Here is a 21,726-nt window from a genome sequence, read left to right on the forward strand (position 1 = left end):
AGTTCAAATAATCCCAACTACATCTACTGTGATTCAACAATAAAGTCCAACCTATGATGAACAGTATCTCCACTGCGATATCACTGACAGTCGTGCTGCGGGTCAGGTCATCATCATCACCAATGAAACACACATTATAGGGCACAGTCACGGCGACGTAGAAAGTGGCAAGCAGAATCAGCCAATCCCAACCAGCCTTGAATGTGCTGTAATGAAGTAAGATGAATTTGGACTTCTTGGCATCTGCTACTTTGTACTCTGGCAGAGCGGGCAGATCTCCGAACACATTCTGGACAAGGACAGAAAATATAACAGAAGTGTTATAGTTGCAACAATGTGCTATGTTGTATCCACTTGTTCTATTTTCAAATATTAGCATGTTTTTTCCCCTAGAAATGTGAAAACATAGAAACGCCAAGTTGGACAGCTTTTACTGAGCTGATTACTTTCACCTCTGTAGGTCGCATGTCAGCACATTTACTTTCAGTACATGCAGTTCCCTTTAGTTATTTTAGCATCTTTCCTCTCTTTGTTTTGGTTTGACAGCTAGCTCACCCCATGTGTTTTTAAAATATAGACAGTTTAAATATATTACAATCTGTATTTTATCTGTCTGTGATATTAAGAGTGTATTGTGATCTTTCCTTTTTCCTTTATTCACAAAGGTACCATACCAAACCAAACCTAGGTACCTACCATACAACTAATACTACTGTAACTGATTCTAGGATCAGCAGCATGTTCTAGCTCATTTATGGTGGCTGTGATAAAGAATGTAAGCTAATTATACCTTGTTTATTGGAGAGTTTTGTGTAGTTAGGCGCCCCTCTCCACCTGGACACAATATTCCTCCTCAGCTTCCTGCCCCCTGATTTTGACCACTGAGCTCCAATAACAGCAGTAATCTTCTGCCTTCCAGTGTTTCAGTCCACCCCCACCCACTTTTGAATGAACCTTCATCATGCTGCCTCCTGCCCCATTGTTTGAAGTGTCTGATGATACCTTGTTGAGCTTAATTTTGCTCTTCTCACGACTGTGGAGGTGTCCAGAGATGTGGTAGAGCACTGTGCTGCTGCGCAGACGAGCTGAGCTGAATGGAGAGCCTGTTTTCACCCTGCCGCGCCGCCGCTCTGTAAACAAACACAACACACACACACACACTATCATCATCACACAAATGTCAGTACACTTTCTTTCCTACAATGCTTTACCCCCCAAGGTTAACTCCTGATGACTGAATCAGTCATTATGCCTGATGAAATACATAATATTCTGTCCTGAATAGAAAACATAAATATGCAACAGCAAGAATGTGTCATTTCTGAGCAATTGCAAAATTTGTGAGTAAAGTTAAAAAAACCAAACAACTTGTGTATTTACTGTCATTTCGCTTTTGTAAAGGTCAAAGAACATTTGTTACCTGCTTTTGATTTATGTTATTCAGCTGTAAATGTTGGTTGATGACGGTTTATTGTGTAAACACTATCTCCAGCAAAGCAGAGCAATTTTCAGCTTTGATAAGCCACTACTGGGGCAGAGAGGCAGTTAAATATGGTATGGAAGATTTGTTGTGGTAGATTGCTACTGGGATGGTCTGTGTGTGTGTGTGTTTGCGAACATGTTTGTGTGTTCCCTCCAAGTGTATTGTAGTATTAGATAAAATAGATAGCGCGTGAGTGATGTGTTCAGATCAAGGACTTGTAGTAATAGGAGAAGGCAAGTTATTGCTGCTGGGTTCTAAGCCCCATTCTCACTGCTGTGAACCCACAGGAACGCACTATGGCCAGACCGGCTGGAGGGCAGATAACGGCAGTAACGAAGCTGGAGAATAGACGTGCTAACTGCTTTTGAATGTCCTTTGGAAAGAGTGTGTGTGCGTTCTCTGGTGTGCGAGTGTGTGTATACAGACCCCAGACGAGCCGAACAGACAGGGCCCATCCATAACGTGGTGCAGCCTTGGGGGACGCGACACGGCAGGAGCACAGAGACAGAGACATGCTTATTTTTAGACCTAATGAATTTCCCTTCGCCTTTATAACCATTCTTGTGGGGGTAGAGGGGGAGAATAGGTGGGGAGGGACGGCAGGGGTGGGTGTGTATGTGTGTGTGTGCGTGTGACGGAGGAGGGCGAAGGCATGTAGGGCAGATAGGGGAGGTGGGAATGGAGAGATACTGTAAAAACAGCTGGGATAGATGAGAAATAGAGGTGATGGAGAGAGTGGGAGGTGAGAAGAGGACAACATAAAGCCAGCTCAAAGCAGACTGTGAGATTTTACTGAGGGTGAAAATTCATGTCTGAGAGGGAGAGAACGGTGATGTGGAGGAGAAGAGAACAGGCGGTGGAGAGAGGAGACTGTTGACGACAGAGACTGGGTTTCCCTCTTTTGCACACAGTATCCAGTCGGTGGGGAGAAAATAAACCTAAATGGGTCACATCCAAGGGGTCTGTCCGTCCTTGAAAGGCTTCCTCAGCACAGATGGAAATACCTAAATGATGTCATAGTGTTTGCATATCTACTGCTTGTTCATGAATGTATTTAACCATGTTTAATGATTTTATAAATGGCAGCAATTATAAAAAAAATTCTACACACCTTGTAACATTTGTGCAAATGCAATCGCTTTTATTTACTTACTCACTCTTCTGCAGTGGCTTAAATAAACAAAAACATGCTACATCTGCACTGAGACCGAAAATGTTTCGTGAAACTTATCGGGCATATTCTCACTTAAACAAGCTTGTCAACGCCGAACCTGTTGGGTGATCGTCTCTGTCTAAAGGCACGCTGTATTAGTCACTTCCCTGTTCTATGAAAAGCATTTCATTAAGTGAGCAAATAATAACTGTGCTCACTGTTTCTGCTTCCCATTCCCCCTTATTTACAGTTACGAGTAAGTAGGCAAATACACACACACACACACACACACACACACACACACACACACACACACACACACACACACACACACACACACACACACACACACACACACACACACACACACACACATTGACCTTCTCTCTTTGTAGGCTGCTCTTAGCTTTAGCGTATTGTCCTAAAGGTAATCCTTTGAGAAAATAGATTTTGAGACCTTTTTATCTTTAGTTGTTCTCAGTGCTTACAGCAATGAATATAATTAAAATGCTGGAAGGGAAAACACAAGTGTAGTTCTAACCAAGATATCAGAGCCCTCAGTGTTTTTTTGTTTTTTACCAATTCTGAAAGTATATTACAGCCAAAGCTGCACCTTTAAACCTAATCATTAGAATAAATATTAGATTTCATAAGGTGCTCTAATGGGAGGTAGAAGGGTTGTGTGCTTGTCTGTTAATTTTTCAATTTTCTGTTCAATCTAAGAAAAGAAATACAACTATATTCTGCTGAGCACAGTTACAGAGTATCAGCTCCCTACAGAACTGAAGAGAAGATATGAAGAGAACGTAAAGCAAGAAAGAAGTGATGTTAATCTGTAGTGATCTTGGAGGAATAAAAGTTACTCACCTTCAATATATCACAGTCATATAGATTTTGTGTTACCTTGTAACTTGAGGGTTGGATTCAACAAAATCAAGCACCACATTTTTAACAGTTTGGACAATGTGGAGGATAAATGACACATCCTTGCTGCCTTGTGGTAGTGAATGCTAAAGCCAAAGCTTCACCTGTTAATAAATATTTGGGAGGTTTTTAAAAAAAATAATGAGTGCATTTCTCTCTCTTGTCTGTGATTCATTAGAATCCACTCAACAACAGTAAAATTGCTCCTCCATATATACATCCACAAACTGACCTTCTTTCTTGTCCTCTTGGATGGCTTTGGCTTTAGTGTCAGTGATGTCCTTAAATGAAGCCAGAAAGAGCACCACATCTCCCTTCTCATTCTTAATTGGTACAATGTCCAGCAGGCACCAGAACAGCACTGCTAAAAGGGAAGAAAAACACTCTTATTAACACTATTATAGACTCTGTGATTATATTCGGAAAGGATTTACAGTGTTTGTGTTTGTCGAGCAACAATCCAACAGACTCCCAGACTTATTAGTAAGCCTATCTACAGTTGGAAGTCCCTCAGGAGAAACAGAGCCTTTTAATAGACCAAACCACTGTTCCTCAGGCACTGAAAGAGATGAACCCATCTCTGAGGTCCCATCTCCTGCTAAATAGAGAACCTCCGGGTCAGCATCTGTGTGTTTGTGTGGTTCTGCCCCATTGTTAGTGTGCTGGTGCCCATTACTGTATCACTCTCATAAACTTGATTTATCAAAAAATAATCGCATTGGACATATATCTTTTTGGTTACATTGTACTATTCTGGTGTACCAACACATGTTCTATATTCAAGACATATAAAACGCTCTGCTCTGAATATTAATTTGCGTCTAACATGTTTGTTTGTTTGTTTTTTCAGAAAAAGTTTTAAAAAATCCAGTATCTATGATTATGCAAATACTGTTCATTTCAAAAGTTTTAGACACAAGACACAAGTGTGCTACACTAAAAAGTCCACACTCGTAGGATTGGCTCATTGTGATGACATAAAATCATGCCCATGCAGCAGAGGCGTCTTAAAAGGGAGTACAGAGAAACCATTTACAGTGTTTTTAGTGGAGGGTGAGTTTAAAGCTGCAAAAAAAACATTATAATATTAACAATGGGTCAAATGACTATGAGTAATGTGACAGAGGTCGCTGGAAGTGATGATCCCAAAGAGAATAATTAGAATTAGCTGTTTCCCTCAGTGTTATAGAGCGTTTCAGCATCTTTCAGCTCATTGTTTTGACTTCATGGCTCTCATGAAACTTGCCAGCTGCAACAGGCAGCAATTTTAATGGCAGAGATAAAGTTAGTAAGTAAATCATTAACAAGGTAAACTAAAAGTCCCAATATTTCCCACAAGAGTTAGTTTGACTTCAAATGAATGCTAATGTTGCTTTGTGTCTCCTATATGTGTGAATAGTCATGTTTACCTTAACGGCTTTATAGGGTGAAAATATGTCAGTGTTGTGTTTACAGCTTGTTGTACAACCCCTGTTTCTCTGGTGTCATCTTTATATTTTGTTAATGTTCTTCATGAAATAATAGGAATTGTGTTGAACATTAGAGCATCTCAGCACTTTTAGTCATTATGTTAATTAATCACATCAAATTCAGTCTAATCCACATCATGCTGTGGCAGCATGGCAGTGTTCATATGCTGTTTTGATGATAGTTTTGTTACATGTATTGGTATTTTGTTTTGCTCTTAGATAATTTAAAACTCAAATTCCTTCTTGTTGATTAACTGATCTTTTTGTTAGAATGTTTTCTAATTGGAGACTGAGTATTATTGAAACCTACCCTAAAAACTTTCTTTTACTCTCAAAATACTTTTTTGTGAAGATGAAAGACTTCAAAGTAGAGCATTATTCTTCTCCATTCAATGACCAAGGATGAATTGCTGATTAAGAGGGATTTCTCACGGAGTTCCCTCCCATAACTCCCACTCACTATCTTCCTTGCCTGGTGATGATTCAATCACAGTGTGTTCTTATCTGTGTGTGTGTGTGTGTGTGTGTGTGTGTGTGTGTGTGTGTGTGTGTGTGTGTGTGTGTGTGTGTATCTGCATGGCATGAAAGGCAGCTCCATCAAGCACACAGTGAGAGAAAAAGTGTTCCTGATTGCGAGCACGCAGCTTTCTCTTTTTTCAGGCAGACAGACGGAGGACAAACCGAGTCAATCAGCAACGTTTACTTTCAGGATTCTGCTGTGACAGACGGAAAGAGAGGGATGAGACAACACATAAAGACTGAGGCGGGGAAAGTGGGGGTAAGAAAACCATGGGAGACTGACAAACAAACAGTACTACTGCATGTGGAAATGGTAAAGAGGATGGTAGAAAGGGAAATGACACTGCCAGGGAATAGCTGGAGTAAGATTAAAGTTAAAAATAGGAAAGTGAAAGGAAAATGAAAAAAGACATGGGGGAGTGTGACAGATTTTCCTGTATACAAAAGATAAAGCAACAGCAGACAGAGTGGTGTAGACAGTTAACATCTGTGATGGTATTAGCAATTCGGTGTCTATGCAAACCGCACTCAGCCATCTGTTATATCTGCTTTACAAATTGATCACAGGAAAAAATATCGAAAAGTTGTACATGACATATGCATATACCATAATACCTGTTTGAGTTTTGATTGATTTTTTGAAAAGCAAACCACAGTAAACAATCCTTATAAATATCTATTCCGGATCTTTCAATCATCTTATACAATCTTTAGTTTGCTATGAGATTGATGCAGATGCACACATTACTGCAAGTCCACTAACAGAAATAACCCATAACTCAACATAATGGTGAATGGCTCTTAGCAACCGCCTCTGAAGCTTTCTTGCCTGAAAATGACGTCAGTGGGACAGATATGTCACTTGCCACTGAGTGCTCAGGGAAAAACAAGTCAAAATAACCTCCCGAAAAGAATTTGGCTAACATGAACTCAATGTCTTGCAGAATAAATTAAGTAAAACAAAATGGGACGACAGTCTGATTAGCAGGCGATGAGTTTGCCCAGTTGTAATGAAAGTGTAAATATTCAAAGTTCCGTTTTACAGAGTACTTTAAAGAGTTTCACTTGTCCATGTTGACTCAAAAGCTAAAACTGAAAGGTCAAGAACAGGAGAAACGTCAGAAACAAACTTTTGTGCAAAGTGATGGACCTTGTGGTGAGATTGTGTTGTCAGCTGCTGTTTCAAAATCAAGATTAGATCAAAGATCAAGATCAAATTAGAAAGCATGCAGTACTGATGGAACAAGTAACTTATATATGCTCCAGACTGAAGCAAAGACGTCCAAACAAGAAGCATGAAGATAAAATGAACTGGTTTCATCCCACAGCACACATGGATACAACTGGCAACTGGCCTCATTGTAATTGGGAGACAGGGTTAAGGAGTCACTATGCCGACAGCTATGAAAGTTTAATGTGTGTCAGTCAGCATTAAATAATAACTGGAGGACTTTTGTGAATGACGGGTTGTTTAATTGCCTTTTAATGAGAATGGACCAATGAAAAAGTTAAACATCTATTCCTTCACCAATTACTTGATTTATTCATGGCTCCATCTATGCCAATTTATATGGAGCCTCCACAGGAACAGCCACACACAACTTGTCTTCCATTTATGGAACTACATGGGAAGTCCTACATGGTAATCACTCTTTCTGTGTGCTCTCTAATGGCTTTCTGTACCTGTCCACTTTCCTTGGTCATAACATTTAATTGGTAAATGGTAGGCACAAACTTGGTCATTTTATGGTAACCAGACTAGCCAATGTCAATGGTTACCTGTCTTTTTGTAGAACATGATCTCATCCTTGAACTCCTTGCGCTCTTCCAAAGCGTCGTCAATGCTGAGGATGATGCTTTCGCTGGTCTCGGGCCCATACAGGAACTTACAGGCGCAGCTCTTTTGCATGACCTCCGCCCGGGAGAAGCCTGTGAGCTCACAGAAGCCATCAGAGCAGTAGACGATGGGAAAGCCCTTTGACACTTGAGCGTTGGCCAGGATGAAGTTGCTGTCTGCAGGAGACGAGGGAGGAAGAAGCAAGATAAGATGGACAGGAAGTAGCTGATGACTTTTTTTCACTGAGGTGCAGGTGGAAGTTCTGCTAAGCCAGACTTACATAAATTCATAGAGGTCTCTGTGTCTCTGTTCAAAGTTTAAAGGAATAATGCACAGTGAGCTTAGCTTAGCTCAGTTAAGTCAATGAGATCAAATGGTAGCCTACTTCTCAAAAGAAAGAAGACACACAGTTAAAATTATCCAAGGGCTGTTCAACATGTCTTCAATCTAAAAATTAAAGAAAAAAAACATGCAATGTTTTTTGGATTCTAGGCAAGTAGGCAAAATAATAAAACTCTGCATGTACTGAACTATTAGTTTATTCAGTACATTATTTTGCTCCATCATGAGTCCCTGGAGGTCCCAATGATACAACCCAACATCTTACTCACCACAGATTCATTACACTGCAAATTTCTAGCAAAGCATTGTATAAATATGAAAATTAATTAACACTGGTAATAGTAAGAAACATTAACAAGTATAAATCTGCTATAATTGATTACTGTCTACTCTACAGCAAAGCAACACATTGAAACACAACACTGACATATAAACAAACATTTATGTATTTACACATCCAGCCAACGAATAAGTGCAATATTCACTCTTCTTTTAGCTCTGTTTTGGTCTTCCCTGACAACTAAGTGAAATATCTGGCTCTTTAGCTGCACTACATTCACTAGCTAGTCACTAACTCAGTTTTTGTTTGCTGTAAAACCACAGCAGTGATCTATGTAGAGCTGAGGGAAAATGTAGAGTTGGGTGATGATTCTCTTTAAATAATTCACCTAATTCTTAACCACTTTCACATACAAGAAGTCATGTGATCGATCATTAATATAAAATACGGATTAGAGCAGCTTTAAGGATCTTTTTTAGCAACATGGAAGCTGTGTATGACTACTGACTACAGTCTCCAACTGAGACTGTCATAACTGTTGTTGTGAGCACACTGCTGTAACCTAGAGGCTACCACCACCCACTTTTGAAACTTCAGATAATAAAAATGGAAACAAATTCAACTGGTCAAGAAGTGCCTCTGCGGACATTTCAGTGAATCGCTTTCACGAGCCATCGGGGCTAAAATATGACTTTCAGACACAAAGGCTAATGGGATCTGCAGCTCAGGCAGATGAACGCCTGTGTGGGCTGCAACATGAAGGGTCATTTACTTCAATAAAGGACTGATCTATCTGCAAGCTGAAGTGCCATGGTATCCTCCGCTCATTCCCTGGTGTCAAGAAATTGACCCTGAATTCATAATACTTCCAGTGAGAGTTGCAGTCAGGAGAGGTCATGTGTTAAGGAGAAATTTTGGTTTTAAAAACAAAGAGCAAAACGTGAGACATAAAGCAGAAGTGGAGGATCAGCAGGGAATGTGTTGGAATGATGACAGTGAATACAGATTTGCATCAACACTGAAATCTATCACAATTAATAAGCCTAGTGTTGTGTCTAGCTCTAAATACCTGGTTGAAGCGGACCAGCTGTTTGTACCTGAATCCATCTATTATAACACACAAACACTTACACCCTTCCACGAAAACAAACACCCACAGCACCAGCATACGCAGAGAATGATGCTGAGCTGTGCTGATAGACAGCTGATGTTTACAGTACGATGCATATTATACCAGTGGTTTAGCAGATTCTATAAGGTGCTGCAATTTGAGCAGTCAAACCTGCTCAAAGTAGTCCCTATAAGTAAAATACCAGTCTCCTACCATACAAATACACAGGTGTAAAGCTACAGTACATGCAGCATTGTTAAATTATACCCACGTAACCTTTGTGACATCAGTATAATCACAGTAAACAAATGAGTAACACATTTTAATCCGCACACTCACACACAAACACACAAGGCAACACGAGCTCGTTAATAATCATTGCTTGAGACGTCCTGCAAAGCGACTTGTTTCAATTACATTTCATTACAAAAATCTATTTTCTGCATCAATAAATCCTTTTTCCAGCGACCCCGGTGTTTAATTGTTTTATGTTGTATGTCAGGCTTTGTTGAAGGAAACCACCTTAGATTTGAATTGGGAATACAGCAGCAGAGAACAAAACCCTTGTATCCGTCCCTCAAGAGGAATAAGCAGCATGTTCTTTCTTATAATCCCATTCAACGATCTACAATTGCTTCTGCACGCTCGCTGGCACTCACTAGAAAATAAAAATTTGTGTCACTCTCAGGAGTTTTGGGAGGCGACATGCTATACTACTCAACAAATTGAATGAAAAGACAAAAATAACCCAGTGTGTTAGTTTGTTTCTCAACACTTTCTTACCTCCCTAAACAGTCTGTGGCATTTCAAAATGGTGTCACAAGGCTAAATCATTTCCTAAAGCAGCTGGGAACTGTGGTTTAGGGTTAGAGTTAATAGTGCATTTTGGGGGAAGACTTCAGTAGCAGATTTGGGGCCTGGTAAGTATTTACAACAACAGGACAGTACAGTCCATGTTCATTGTAATGAAGGAACACATCAACCAACGCAACGGTGTGGTTCATTTATGTGTTTGTCTTAGTTTTCATACAACTATGGAGGATGGCACAGGGGAGCTGTACCAGTCTTTGGTTATACAGAGACAATATTTCTCTTGTCATGTGAGTCCTAAATTAATGAAATCCACTAAATTAATAAAATCCAGCTACAATGATACCCTTTCATATGTTTCATATGAGAATGTTTTGTCAGCAGTAATATTCTGACTGCGTGGCCCAGACAGATGGTCAGAGCAGGTCTCAGCATTGGGACCGGCTGTCAGACATGAGGCCCCTCAGGCTCGCAGTAAGCAGAAAGACCGACAGGATTGCTTGGCTACTAGGAACCTGGTGCAAAGGCCTACAGCCTGACTGGTGGCTGCCCCCAGAGCACCAGACAAAGGCGTTGACAGGAAGCAAACATTTACAGTGAACTGCACAATATATTGTGTTCAACAGTGGATTAGTTTGATTGAAGGGAAGTGACAGATATACTGTTCATGTATGTATGGAGGGGACGAAAAGTGATCCTGTTTTGTTATGCCGATTGGATAACTGATCAAATGAGTGCATAAATAATACACATGGTCCTAACTAAAGAGCTCCTTCGTTTTTATTTGACGTTACAATATGGTTCAATGTGCTCAAACTAATGTGTTAAAAACCAAGATGACAAAAACAGTCTGAGTCTTTCTGTCCTCAGAAATACCATATTATGCAAAAAAAAAGAAGCCTATATCATTTCACGTGTCAAACTCAAGGCCTGCTCGCCAAATCCGGCCCGGAACTTCATTTTATGTGCATTTTAAGCTTGCAAAGAATGTAATTTGTGCGATATTAGTTGGAATGTTGTAAATACCTAATACAAAAAAGAAAAAAATAGGGTGACAGGGAAAAACATGCATGTAAGGATAAGTGGACTTCATTTTGCCTGAAGGAAGTATGAGACCATTGTGCTTGAATAGCAATAAAACAGTAGCCTAATGAAGAGAGGCAAAGCAAAACGTCACCATGACACAAAACATGCCTCTTTAAACAAAGTAATGCAAAAAACACCCCAGGCCTATATTATCATAGCATGGTTTGCCTGTGTGCTGTGTGCCCAAGTAATCAAAAGTGCCCAAAGTATTTAGAGAATCAAGGCAATCATAAAATGTTGTTCACTTTTAAGGCCCCAAAAACCTATTTTTGCAATCCACGCCCTCCTACTAGTGAGTTTGGGGAAAATGATGATATAATTTACTTCCATGCACCAAACAGGGTTTAGCAACTCACAATGTGATAAGGGCTGCGAGGTTGTTTGCTTATGTGGTCACTGTCAATCAAATCTGATCACACCTACAAGATCCAGCTTTATTTAACTTTGATTCATGTTTCATCAGTGTTATTGAGTACTGTTTAAGATTGACACCAGGTTTGCAGGAGCTTTGATTGTTTCTTTGTCATTTCTTTCTGTTTCTTCAGTCCCCTTCACAGCACCGAGACAGCAACAATGACCTCCTGATGGCATCTGACTCTGGACTCCTCTCCATTCTGGTTCTCCTCGACCTGAGCGCAGCTTTTGACACTGTCTCCCACGACATCCTCCTGGACAGGTTATCCTCCATTGGAATCACTGACATCCCTCTGGCCTGGTTCCGATCATATCTCTCTGGCCGCACACAGTTTGTTCAACTTAAGAACCTGAGATCCGGCTCCTCCCCAGTCTCTAGTGGTGTTCCCCAGGGCTCTGTCCTTGGCCCCCTCCTGTTCATTATTTATCTTCTACCTCTTGGTCATATTCTCAGGAAATTTGACATTCAATTCCATTGTTACGCTGATGATACCCAACTCTATCTTTCCACTAAGCCTTCTTCCACTCTGCCACCCATCGCCCTATCGGATTGCTTACTGGAAATTAAATCATGGCTCTCACTCAACTTTCTTAAACTCAACGGCGAAAAAACTGAGGTCCTCCTCATTGGTACCAGATCTACCCTAGCAACACTCAACACTTTCTCCATGTCCATTGACAATTCCACTGTTCCTACATCGCATCAGGTAAAGAGCCTGGGTGTTATCCTGGACAGCACATTGTCTTTCGAAGCCCACATCAATAACGTTACTCGGACTGCCTACTTCCATCTACGGAACATCAACCGTCTCCGTCCCTCACTTTCACCAACCTGCACCGCTATCCTGGTAAACACCCTGATCACATCCCGTCTGGACTACTGTAACGCTCTCCTCTTTGGTCTTCCGCGGAAATCTCTTCACAAACTCCAGCTGGTACAGAACGCGGCCGCCCGTATCATTACCAGGACCGCCTCTATTGAACACATCACTCCTGCCCTGCAGCAACTTCATTGGCTTCCTATCAAATCCCGCATTGACTTTAAGATTCTACTCCTCACTTACAAGATCCTTCATAACCTGGCACCATCATATCTCTCGGAACTTATTCACATCTACACACCCTCCCGAACTCTCCGATCCTCCTCCGCCAACCAGCTCTTTGCCCCATCTGCCAACTTAACTACCATGGGGTCAAGAGCTTTCAGTCGATCTGCCCCCCGCCTTTGGAACTCTCTCCCACCAGACATTTGCACTTCGGACTCTGTTTCCACCTTTAAATCCCGCCTGAAAACGCACTTATTCAGAGTGGCATACTCTGTCTCACACTAACTATGCAATCATGTTCTTGCTTATTTGTTGCACTGATGCACTTTATAGTCACATTCATATTTATTTCTTTATCTTTGCACTAAAATTTACCAGATTTTTATTGTTTGATGTACTGTTGTCGTGTTTTTGTGCCTTGTAAGGTGTCCTTGAGTGCTTTGAAAGGCGCCTTTAAATCAAATGCATTATTATTATTATTATTATTATTATTTTTGATAAATATTTTCACATGCAGTCTAAGACATCACTAATTGCTTGACATGTTTTTAGCCGACACAGAACCAAATGTTTTTTCTTTGACCTTTTTACCAAATTCCCTCATCCTTCCTTTTCTTTACGTTTCTTCCCACCCCTCCCTCCTATGTCCTACTTTCCCTGGCTCCTTCCCTCCCTCCTTTTCTAATGCTCTATGTGCCAACCCAACCCTCCCCATACCCTCTAATTTTCTTACCTTTTACATTGCTATACCCCCCTTTTCTCTCACTCCTTTGCTCTACAACTGTTTGTATTCCCTGCCCTCCCTCCCCCCATCAACCCTTGCTCCCTCCTTCCTTTCCTCCCAGCTGTTCTTTATATCCCTCCTACCGTTTTGGATCTCTCCGCCTAATTACTCTTCATCTTCTCTCTACCCTTGGAATTCCACCAGCCTATCTCTCTATTCCCATGATCCATCTATTTCCTTCACTCTCTGCACATTCACCATCTTCCCCACCATCTCTATGAGAGCATCATCTGTCTCTACTTCTGCTGTCTTTCCTCTGCACCCTTAATTTCTACTGAATCATCTCCTCATCTCTCAGTGCTTTTCAGAAGTCATTTCACTATTTTGTACCACTCTACCACCTTACTCTTTCATCCTTTAAAAAAAAAACCTCTGGATCTTATTTTCCTCTCTCCTCTGTCTCAACCTCTTCATCACCTCCCATTTCTCTATCTCTCTCTCCATTCAGAATTTCTATTCGCTAATTGCTCCAGTGTAGAAGCCCATAGATCATCTCCCCTCATTCTCAAACTACTGCATGACAGCTGCTGGAGAAACCCCACAGGGACACGGAAAAGAGAGGGAGGAGGAACGATGGAGACAAGGAGAAGAAGAGGGAGGGCAGAGGAGGAAAGTGGGCAGGGAGAGAAGAAAGACAGCATGAAGGAAGAGGAGGGAGATGGTTGAGGAGCCTTCTTATACAATAAAAGTCAATTAATGTGCTTTCTAATTGTGGGTGAACTAATAATTTGTAAAGCATGTGTGAGCTATAAATAAAAGATACTTTTGAGCATACCCCAGCCTCAAAACCACAGCAGAATATAACTATTAACTCCTCTCAAAATGCATTAGGTTTTGTGAACAGTTTTATGAAGCTGGAGCCATGGTTAGCTTAGCTTAGCATAAAGACTGGAACAGTTCATCTGGCTCTGTCTAAAGATGAAAAATTTGCCAACAAAACACTAAGTAATGTCACATTGTTTTAAGTATACACCGTGTGATTTTGGCCCAGATGAAAGATAACTAAAGTGATATCTTTAAAAGGCAATATTTTTGGTCATGGCTCCAAAACAGTGGTCCTAGGCAACCATAGATAGCCTGGGAAAAATTGGCAGTGGAGGCAAGTGCATGCTTGAGGGTTGGGGGAGTTGGGGGTCTTGTCCACACATTGCTCTGTCCCAGATTTGTGGTTTTAAACACACAAATGCTCCATATGTACATTCACCAGCCCCTGTGCCACCACCTCAAGCAACCCCTGAGCTATTTAAGGCACCACAACAATTCATGTGCTGGGCGAGGGAGCATATACATAGACAGAGGGGAAGTAGAAAGTGACAGAGAAACAGCAGGGAGAGCAGGAGATGGATGGCGAGGCAGGAGAAAGACTGAGAGATGAGGGGGATGTGGACAGGTAAGGGGAAGAGAAGGGGGGACTGAGAAATATACAGAGGTAGACAGATGAGGGCGAGAAAGGGACAGAGGTTTGCGGGGTGATGTGAAGAAAGAGAAAAAGTTGAAAGTAAGTAAGATGGAGCTGTGAGAGATGGAATGATGAAAGATGGAGATGGAGTGTGGTAAAAATTGTCGGGGAATTGGAGAAATGGATGGACAGACCTTCTTCCCTTCTTTGCCAGACTTCATGCCAGCCTTTACAGAAACTAATACAGAGCAGTAATGTAACCACAAAAATGTCACTCCGGAGTTGCCATAGTTACCACTGAAACACACCATGGCAACCAAGGTTACAACGTTCATAATCAACTCTTGGGATTATGAGATTAATGTCCAATAGTAAAATGTTTCTATTGTATAAATAAATTCCGAGTTTTGTGTCAATTATATGTGTTTTTGTTGAAGTTAGATCATACAAACAAGCATAAATCTGCCCTCATACACAGTACATACATGGACTGACACATACACCGAGCCTCGCTCAAAGTGGTAATCTTCTCACACGACATAACTGAAGAGAGAAAATCCTTAGACAAATCCAAAGCCTTAATCACTTCTGTTGCTCTTTATCATACAGTCCCTCCCTCAGGCTCTCACCAAGTGAAACATTATACCAGTCATTACATTCCTGTAATTTGCAAGCCCCCTCCCTCCCTGCTTTTCTTTCTGTATCTCTCTTGGTCAATATATTTTTCACTCTCCATTGTCTATTTCCCTCTCTGCTTCCTTGAAATATATGTTACAGCCCCTCACTTTCTCTCTCTCTTTCTCGCCACCCAATCCTCTCATTAAAAAAATTAATTGAGTCTAAAAATGGCCGACTTGGCCCAGACTTCTGCTGGTGAAACCCCATTTGTCGATCGTTTTGGACAGTCCATTAGTAACGGTGATTAGGAGAGGAATCTCGCTAATTAGGCGGTTTAATAAGGCGGAACGTCCACAGTGACTGTGGTGCTCTCACATAGAAATCCTAGAAATTTGCTGGAACAGACGAGACACTAGCCCCCTTTAAGTGCACAGTAATTATCAAGTCTAGTGACCTTAAAGCGAGGACAACGTTTGCCTGCTGAGTCTATATTGATGATAGTGGTCATGTCCTCTTAACTGAATACTTTGTTATAGACTTCTTAAAGCCAGTGGATGCTGCCAGGCGGCTATTCATTCAAAATACTAGACCTACTTTACATTTTCTACACTTAACTGATGCCTTTGGCAATGTGAGTGAGTAGGTGGATACTCTGGATCTTGTTACTTTTAATAGGACATGCAAATGATGATGTTATAGTAATCAGCCTATTTTTATTGAATACAAGTTAAAACATGTTGTCTTGAGGCACAGAATTAAAAACACAGCTGTTTTGGTTCTTTAGCAACTAGTGGCTAAAAAGTGAGCTTTTTTTTTTTACCTCTTGAGTTGGTGGAGATTAAAGCAGAGGTAGAAGGAGAGTGAAAGTTGGATTTATGTTACATTCAAGTCGTCTAAGGCACAACAAATGAATACTAATGTTGTTCTATGTAGGCTGGATGTGTAAATAGTTCTGTTTCCTAACATGTTCACTATATTAACTTTATAAGATGGTAAAATGGAATATGTATTAACAGCTTGTGGTTAAAACATCAATTAATGCAGTTTCTGCCGGAGTTTAAATTGCAGAAGACAATCATCATGGTTCGTTAAGATGGTGTTACCGTGCACTAAGGCAATACTATGATATGATTTCTATATTTTACATTGGCTATTGTGGTACGGCATAGCACCATACTGAGTCTATTTTTACCCTAAAATGAAGCAGTCTTAATATTAAGTGAGCTTTGGAGAAAATGGGAACAGCAGTGCCAATCCACTGCCAGTAAGTGAGAGCGTCTCTGCACCCTGCAGCACTACAGTCAATGATGATTGATTACTCCCTCACAGTCTCATAACTGCACTCATTACTTCTCTCACAGTCCTTCTCTGGCTGAGGACAGAACTGACCTGTCTTTTCACAAGCTGGCATAATAACATTGTAAAATAAACATGAGCTAAATGGAAATATTGATGATGTTTTGGTATGATACATGTAATCCTGGTTAATCCCAGAAAATAATCCAGGTTATCTCCACTTCAGTCATATGTGCATCAGTATGTGGTCTGTGGTCTTTCATACTTGTTAATTAGCTGCCTGGCTTTTCCTGCGGGTCAAAGAACAGCAACTGTCTTCTCTGAGACAGCAGAATATGATAGTGATGGCCTCTGTTATTGTGTGCAATACTCTGATGACTTTTTAAACATTCACCTGGCAGCAAGTGGTAATCACGATGTGGGATCCCACAGCCACTTTTTAACAGCTTAATTAGATGTGCTTCATTTAAAGAAAGTTAATCAGTGGAGAGGAAACTTCTTCTTTAGTGCCTTCATGTTCAAAGATGGAGACAGCTGCAGAGCTACACATACACACACATAAAGTTCTAGGACACTAACCAGCAGTGCTGAAAATTCAGATCACTTTCCTTTTTCCTCTTGCTATCCTCTCTTGTGTTGTTTCTTTCTGTGTCTTCAGCTCTCTTTACTCTTTTTTTCCCTTTCATTCACATATACACTTAAACATTTCCACTACCTCCACCCTGTGCCGACTCAACACACAGCTGTTCCAACTCTTGGCACCAGTGATTGTGACAGTAATTACCTGCCTAGTGGAGGTGGAACTAGAATGTGCTGAAAGCAAGAAAATAGCAATCTTGAAGAATGGTGCAGAATGGGAAGCATGCAGCACATGCTGAGAGACCTTACACAGCCTTCTGCTACAACTGTACCATCAAACCGTCTGCTTAATTTGGCAGGAGGACCATACAATACGGCATCCATCTCCCCTATGAATACCATCACTGCTTGACAGACAGTCAAGTCAGCAAATAATCTGTGCTGGTGATGAGATTGCAGTAATGACTTCGGAGGTATTAAGTGACAGTTTTGCTATCCAGAGCATGTATTGTATGGATGCATTTTAACCATCAAAATTTATCTCTATATAACTAAAGATCTTCATTATGCATTTATATATTATATATAATATTATATTATTCTATATATTATATTGTTCTTTTTGTCAAAATGAAAGCACCCATCACAGGTTATGGCTTTACTGTTACTAGCAGTAGCAGTTGAACCAAAAAGGATATTTCCCCTTAAGTTTTCATGTGAATGGTTCATAGAGGCAGAACAGTTATCAGAACAGTTATCAGAATAAACAGAATAAACAAAAAATTGAGAGAAGTCATTAAAAAACATAATTTTTGTGTAAAATATTTCTCTCTCTCACTCTCTCTATCTCTCTAGGTTGGGAACCACTGCTACAGTATGCTGTCAGCTAAGTGATATTATGTAATTGTAATGAGTAGCACACCACTAACTACATCCCTATGATGGACAGGTGGAAATATTAGTCACTTGGATGGCACACTGTGTAGTGATGACAAAAAGTGTCACAACACTCTCACAATGGCATCACAGTGCAATGCTACAGAAAGACTCTGCTATTTTAGTTACAGTACTAGCAAACAGGGACACGCCGAGCCCACCACAGTGATCAGAGGTTTATTTCTGTCTGTCAACCAATAAGTCGACACAGTGCACAGTGAAGCACCCAAACACTGCTGGCCTTTTCAAAATGTCACACACTGAGCTATGAGATGATTTTTTTCAAAGTGGACAGCAACTTGGCCCACATCAGGTTTTGCAAGCTGCAGGAATATTTTTAAAATCTGTATATATCCCTCCAAGGACTTTTGTTCATTTGCAAAGCTGTTAGTTTCCTCAAACATGGAATCAGAATGAAAAAGCCTACAATTAATTGTTCAATGGCTTAGACATTTTGCTTCAACTCTCATCCGAGCTGTTTAAGTGAATGTGTGTGGATCTAGTGCCTTCTCACAGCTTTTAAAGGAAATTATGCAGACAGTTTGCAGTAACTACACTGTCTCTGAAACCACTGGGTTATGCCTCGGACAACTCATAAAAAGTACTTTATTTAAATAAGCTGTGGTTTGAATATGGGAGACCACATCTCTTATTTGAGTGGGAGTACAAAAAAAGCCAAATGTAACAACCTTTCCTCTGGGTGCAAATCAGATCAAGTTTAAGACTTGCCCACTTTATTTTTTTTGATCCATTTATCATATGCTGTCTCCAGGTCTGACCTGCTTGCCTGGGCTTTGGATGACGTCAAAGGGGATCACATAGCAGTGAACCCAGCATTTCCCTTATATTTGCTCCTGGCCTGGCCATCAGACCCAAATTGTCCCGTCAAGCTCTGCTGCTTCCAGTCTGGCCCATCTTGCAGTTCAAATCCAACGTTAATTTCCTCCCTTGCAGCTCAAGGACAGCAGTTCATTCTCTGGGGCTTGACAAACCTCAAGAGAAGTTAGGTACAGTACCACTCCAATACCCTTGTGTTAGAACAAATCTCCTTCCCCAGCATATGAATGTTTGTTTGTTGCCACACAACTTTTAGCCTCGTCTTACTCATACAATGGTGCTCAACCTGCAGAATGTCATAGAGGGACAGACATAATGATGGATGTTTGTGGTTATTATGATGTCTCACTGAGTGGTGAGCAAACAGGATGAAATGTAGATGGGATACGGGTGGGGTCAGGTGGTTGGTTTGGGTTGGGCTTCTCCATTAAATACACTAAAGATACATTATTACCATTACACCTAAAACAAGACATTTTAACAATAAGTGGAAAACCTTAGCTCAGATTGATCAGAAATATCAAATTGAATATGTTGTAGTGTTTAATTTTGTTTTTTGTTTTGTTAAAAGCACCAATCTTGACACAAACATTACTGTATGTTGTGATTTTTTTTTTCATCAAACATGCTATATAAAGCACTACAGTCTTTTGCGTGTGTTTACCTCCTTAATATGATACACTATAATAACTATCTCAAACAAACACACCACAGTTTTTAAAACAAGAGAAGCATTGCAAACATGCTGGTGTATTAGCTGCCTAAACAAACGGACCAAGATGTAACTCTCAAAAGCCTAAGGATGAGCTGAAACTGCAGAAAGGAGAGATAGGCCTAGAGAATGAGAGCTCATCTGTAAACGTCAACTCTAAAGCTGATTTCAAAGATTTTTTTAAGACAGACAGAGGATGCTCATTATGAAAAAAGAAGACTAACGAAAGAGGCGATAGTTCAGACAAAAGTTGTCGTTAAAAAAATGCCTTTGTGCCTCGGGCTGGGGGAAAGGCTGGCTGTATTGCTGCCGCTGACCAATTAATTTTGATAAATGAGACTGCTGGCTTCAGACCAGCGGGAGGAAGATCTCACTCGCCGCAGGACTTGTCGGCCAAAAAGCAGACATAATAAAGGTAAACTTCACAAAGATTTGACATGTGAACAACTCCAAAAAGTTGTATTTATTCAGGTCTGTGAGCAAATATGTACATTAAATATATGAGACAGGATGCAACTTGAGAACAAGTTCTCCAAATGTGTGGTGTATATAGCTGGGAGCCTGTGTGAGCGTACGGTTAACCCTTTATCGCTGTCCGTGGTGCTGCTGAGGGTTCAGCACCGAGGACAGCGACAGTCTCCGTCGATTAATTGCTGTGGGAGCGCTCTCTGGTCCTGAGACATGAAACAATTTGGACTTGCCTTGAAGTTAAAGTTTACCTCAGCAAAACCAGATCAGTCCGTGATGGCTGGTGCCGTCTACCCTTATTTCAAAGACTATTTGCATCAAGGACAACAAAATGCAAGTGTGCAAAACAGCTTGAAAGGCACCGAGAATCCATTAGTCCTCATTTTATTTTTGCAGGTAAACGCGTGCCCGGCCATGAATCTACTCAGGGTCCTCAATCAAACTACGCAGTGTGCGTTGACAAGCCCCCTCACAAACCAGGAAACACAAATCAGCCGAACATTTAAACCAAAAACTATTATAGCGGCTAAAAAAAAATCGAGTGTGTAAAAAGCAATTAAAGCCAAACTTACGAGTGCCATCAAACCGTGTGGCTATGGTATCCAGAAACGTGTTCTGTGGCGCTAATAATCCCTTCATCACAGGCATTTTCCCTGTTTAATGTCGAAGTCCCCATCAAAGTTACTGAAGATAAGGTGCAAGTCGTCCAAACGTGTGGGGTTCTCCCTTTTAAGGCGCTGAACCTATATGACCAAGGAGCTATACGGTCAACTCAGCACAATGCGATCCTTACCCGATGGAGAGTGCACGTGATGCGCGCACCCGTGTGTCTGGAGCGTCTGTTGCGTGTGTAAACGACAAGATGAGATGAAGCACACAGGTGCAGCTCAGGTAATAGCGGGGACGACCGTGAGCGAGTGAGACTCCCTGTCAGCGATGCCATTATTATACCGCCGGATTCAATGATCATCTCTCCACAGCGCACAATGGTAACAGACATCAATCACGCTCAACAGCAGCGCAAAGAGGCAGCTTCAGAAACAAAACTTTATTTACATCTTGTTTTCTTTTTTCTTCCTTTTTTCGCTCTACAACTTCTTACATGAATTCATTTTGTTGTCTTATCACCACATCAATAAACGAAGTCCTGGTTTATCAACTTATAGTTCAATCGATGGAAATCCCATTAAAAGTAGTGAAAATGAAGAATAGATTGATATCACTATCACCCCTGATCCTGTTGAATGATTTAGTGCACTCTATAGCAAATTCAATAATGATATTAGTTTAATAGTTGATCTTTAATACAGATCAGAGACCAGTGCTTCTTTGTAGTAAAATATAGGGAAAATTAAGATACGTGAAAACAATCAGGCAATGCACAGAACGTGCAACGGTTAAAATGAATAAATACACCAGAGCACAACGAAATGCAATAGACGTCGATTTTACATTGCTTTGTTCATAGTCTGACTTTCGACCTGTCCACGCTGTTGTTCTCTTCCCCAAGCACACACATACCTGTCACCATGCGCGCAGCTGGCCATAGGAACACGAGAGACTATATTTTGTTTTGAGCGCCACCCAATGGTATAATTAAAGAATGACATGCATGAAAGACTG

The 21,726-nt window shown here is 40.8% G+C and overlaps 1 protein-coding gene across 1 annotated transcript in view; it reads right to left on the reverse strand.

The window, feature by feature from the left end:
* Window positions 1-20,751, reverse strand: part of kcnh8 (potassium voltage-gated channel, subfamily H (eag-related), member 8) — a 47,198-nt gene extending 26,447 nt beyond the window's left edge. The window contains 5 exon segments of the mRNA XM_062435443.1: window positions 52-289; window positions 1,003-1,130; window positions 3,793-3,924; window positions 7,328-7,561; window positions 20,676-20,751. Coding sequence (XP_062291427.1) covers window positions 52-289; window positions 1,003-1,130; window positions 3,793-3,924; window positions 7,328-7,561; window positions 20,676-20,751 — 808 coding nt within the window.
* Between the last annotated feature and the right edge of the window lie 975 nt (window positions 20,752-21,726).

The sequence above is a fragment of the Scomber scombrus genome, chromosome 16 (genome assembly GCF_963691925.1).
Source record: "Scomber scombrus chromosome 16, fScoSco1.1, whole genome shotgun sequence".
NCBI classification, from domain to species: domain Eukaryota; kingdom Metazoa; phylum Chordata; class Actinopteri; order Scombriformes; family Scombridae; genus Scomber; species Scomber scombrus.